A 3,137-nucleotide genomic window follows, 5' to 3' on the forward strand; every position below is an offset into this window, starting at 1 on the left:
ATAGAGATTCAATATAAATTCGTGATGATTTTATTTAATTATCGTCATTGTATCAAACATTCTTCTAGAAAGATTAAAAAAAGAGTTTTATTTTTTTGTTGAAAGAATTATATTGATTAACTTTTATGAAACTATATATATATATATATATATATATATATATATATATATATATATATATATGTAAGTTCGTTTACTCTATCATAAACGAACGACAAATAATTTCACAAAAATTTTACCCTTTCACGTTTTGTAAGGAAAAAAGGCACGTGATCGAATGGAATAATAATAAAAATTGTATAGTTAACCTTTAAAATAGTAATTTTTTCAGATACCCATCATATGAATAATTCTTCAACTTGTGTTTTGTCCTCTTATGACCTTTGCCGTTATCGCAGCGACGAGCAACAAAGAAATTTCCCTCCCACTTTGACTACCGACCGACCGTTGCCCACAAAAAACCACTCGTTTTTACCATTTCTTTTTTAAAGTTGTAGCCTTGTGTGGGTAACGTAAATCCATGTACAACAGGTACACAGTAATAGTATACGTGTTTTTTTTTTTTTAATAATAATATTGAATGATTAAATAAAAAGCGAAACAGCGCGTAAGATAGTCAAATCAAATGGGGTCAAATGTCCAATTGCTTTATTCCCAGCTTTATAAATACCTCCTCATATCCACTCTTATAATCTCCACCAAGCTCATATCCAAAATCAATAACACAGCTCAAAACGATCAAGCACTATAAACCGTTCATTTCTTATCTGATTTTCACTTTTATCTCACCGAATATCGAATCGGCGAAATCTTTAGAAAGCACGAGAAGCTCAACGAGGAAAACCGTCGCTAAGCAAAATGTTGTTCAAGAAGTCGTCCAGGTCTCCGTCTCCTTCTCCGATGAGCTCTCCGAGCAGGAGCACAGTTCCGCCATCTTCGCCGCCGCACCGGACCTTCTGCGAGTCTATGATGGAGGAGAACATCCAATCTGCGGAGTCGCTCATTTCCCGGTGGGACACCGCCGGCGACACCTCGTCTTCCACTTCCGAGGTCCTCTTCTCCGGCGACAGGAGCGAAGCCAGGAAGTACGTGAACGCCGTGAAGGATCTTCAATCGACGATGCACTTTTTCATATCACGGAAGGACTCTGCGGATAAGCTAATTAGGGCTCAGACTCTGATGGAGAAGGCGATGAAGAGGCTCCAGAAGGAATTCTACCGGATTTTGTCCTCAAATCGCCAGTACTTGGACGCCGAATCTGTTTCAAACCACTCTTCACGCGCCTCCACGGTCTCCAGCCTCTCCGACTTCGAGGATGAAATCGAGGACGAGCTCCGATCCACCACGGAGTCGATCTCCGACGTCGAGCGAGTTTCCGGTGCGGCGATGGCAGATCTGAAATCAATCGCGGACTCTATGATCTCCTCCGGCTACGCCAAGGAGTGCGTGACAGTCTACAAGTCGATCCGGCGATCAATCATCGACGAAGGACTTTACCATCTCGGCGTCGAGAAGACGATTCCGTCTCAGATCCAGAAGACAGATTGGGAGGTTTTGGAGTACAAGATCAAAGCCTGGGTTCACGCCGTCAAAGTCTCCGTCAAGACTCTGTTCTACGGCGAGAGAATCCTCTGCGACCACGTGTTCTCCTCCTCCGACGCAATCAGAGAATCGATCTTCACGGAGATCGCCGCCGACGGAGCCGCCTTGCTCTTCGCCTTCCCGGAGGTGGTGGCGAAGGGGAAGAGATCGCAGGAGAGGATGTTCCGGACTCTGGACATGTACGAAGCCATCTCCGAGCTCTGGCCGGAGATTGAGCTCGTGTTCTCCTTCGAATCCTGCACCGCCGTGAGGAACCAGGCCGTGACGTCACTACTCAAGCTCGGCGAAGCCGCTCGCGCGACTCTGGCGGACTTCGAGAGCGCCGTTCAGAAAGACGCTTCCCGGGCTCCGGTCCCCGGCGGCGGAGTCCACCCACTCACGCGCTACGTCATGAACTACCTGGCCTTCCTCGCCGACTACAACCACACGCTCTCCGACGTCTTCGCCGATTTCCCGGTCACCTACGACACGAAACTCCCCGCGTCTTACATCGGAAGCTTCGAGGCAGAGGAAGTTTCGTCCTCGCCGGTGACAACCAGGTTCGCCTGGCTCGTCCTCGTCCTCCTCTGCAAGCTCGACGGGAAAGCGGAGGTCCACCGCGACGTGGCTCTCTCGTACCTCTTTCTCGCGAACAATCTCCAGTACGTCGTGAATAAAGTGAGAGAGTCGAATCTGCTGTTCCTCCTCGGCGACGAGTGGTTGGCGAGGCACGAGGCGAAGGTGAGGCAGTACGCCGCGAACTACGAGCGCGTCGGGTGGAGCAAAGTTTACGCGTCTCTCCCGGCGGATCCGGCGGCGGAGATCTCGTCGGAGAAGAGCAAGGAGTACTTCAGGGCGCTGAACGTGGCGTTCGAAGAGGCGTACCGGAAGCAGACGGGTTGGGTTGTGCCGGACCCGAAGCTCCGGGACGAGATCAAGCAGTCGGTTGCGAGGAGGCTCGTTCCGGCTTACCGGACATTCTACGAGAATCGCCGGGAAGGGCTGATCAGGGAATGCGGGTCCGAGTCTCTTGTCGTTTACGCGCCGGAGAATCTGGATAATTACCTTTCTGACCTCTTCTTCGGCACCACGTCCACGGCTTCCTCCGGCTCCTCGTCTCCGTCGCGGTCGTTGCACACGCGCGGTCGCCGCGGCGGCGCTGCCCGTTGATCTTGGCTTGGCTTCCAATAATTCGCTCTTGTATAGATTCTTTTATTTTCGCACGTGTGTAGGCTTTTTCTGCACGTGTATATATCAGTACATGTAAGGAGATCAATCCGGAGAATCATAAATGTGATTATGCTTTTTTTTTGTTCTTATTCTCAATAATTCTGTACTATACTTACGGTTACTGATACATTATTCTCAATAATAAGTTTGATATTGATGGAATAATTAGGTAGATTAAAGATAGATTAAAGAAGTAAGAGTCCGATTGCATAATCAGCCATGACGCATGCGCATGATTATTGATAATTGGAGGTTGTCTTGTCGAATAAATAATAATGTTCTTTATCTCCCCCTTTTTTTTTCTTTTTTTTTTATAATTTGATTGG

At 47.8% G+C, this 3,137-nt stretch overlaps 1 protein-coding gene across 1 annotated transcript; it reads left to right on the top strand.

Moving 5' to 3' along the window:
- Positions 1 to 690: 690 nt before the first annotated feature.
- On the top strand, positions 691 to 2,900 carry LOC149381977 (exocyst complex component EXO70H1-like). Its single transcript, XM_089600698.1, has one exon. It carries the CDS (start codon positions 859 to 861, stop codon positions 2,749 to 2,751), a length of 1,893 nt encoding a protein of 630 aa, XP_089456824.1. The 5' UTR covers positions 691 to 858; the 3' UTR covers positions 2,752 to 2,900.
- Positions 2,901 to 3,137: the final 237 nt, after the last annotated feature.

This window comes from Urtica dioica, chromosome 11 (genome assembly GCF_054948205.1).
Source record: "Urtica dioica subsp. dioica isolate 48M chromosome 11, U.dioica_male_clone48M_v1_H2, whole genome shotgun sequence".
In the NCBI taxonomy this organism is placed as follows: domain Eukaryota; kingdom Viridiplantae; phylum Streptophyta; class Magnoliopsida; order Rosales; family Urticaceae; genus Urtica; species Urtica dioica.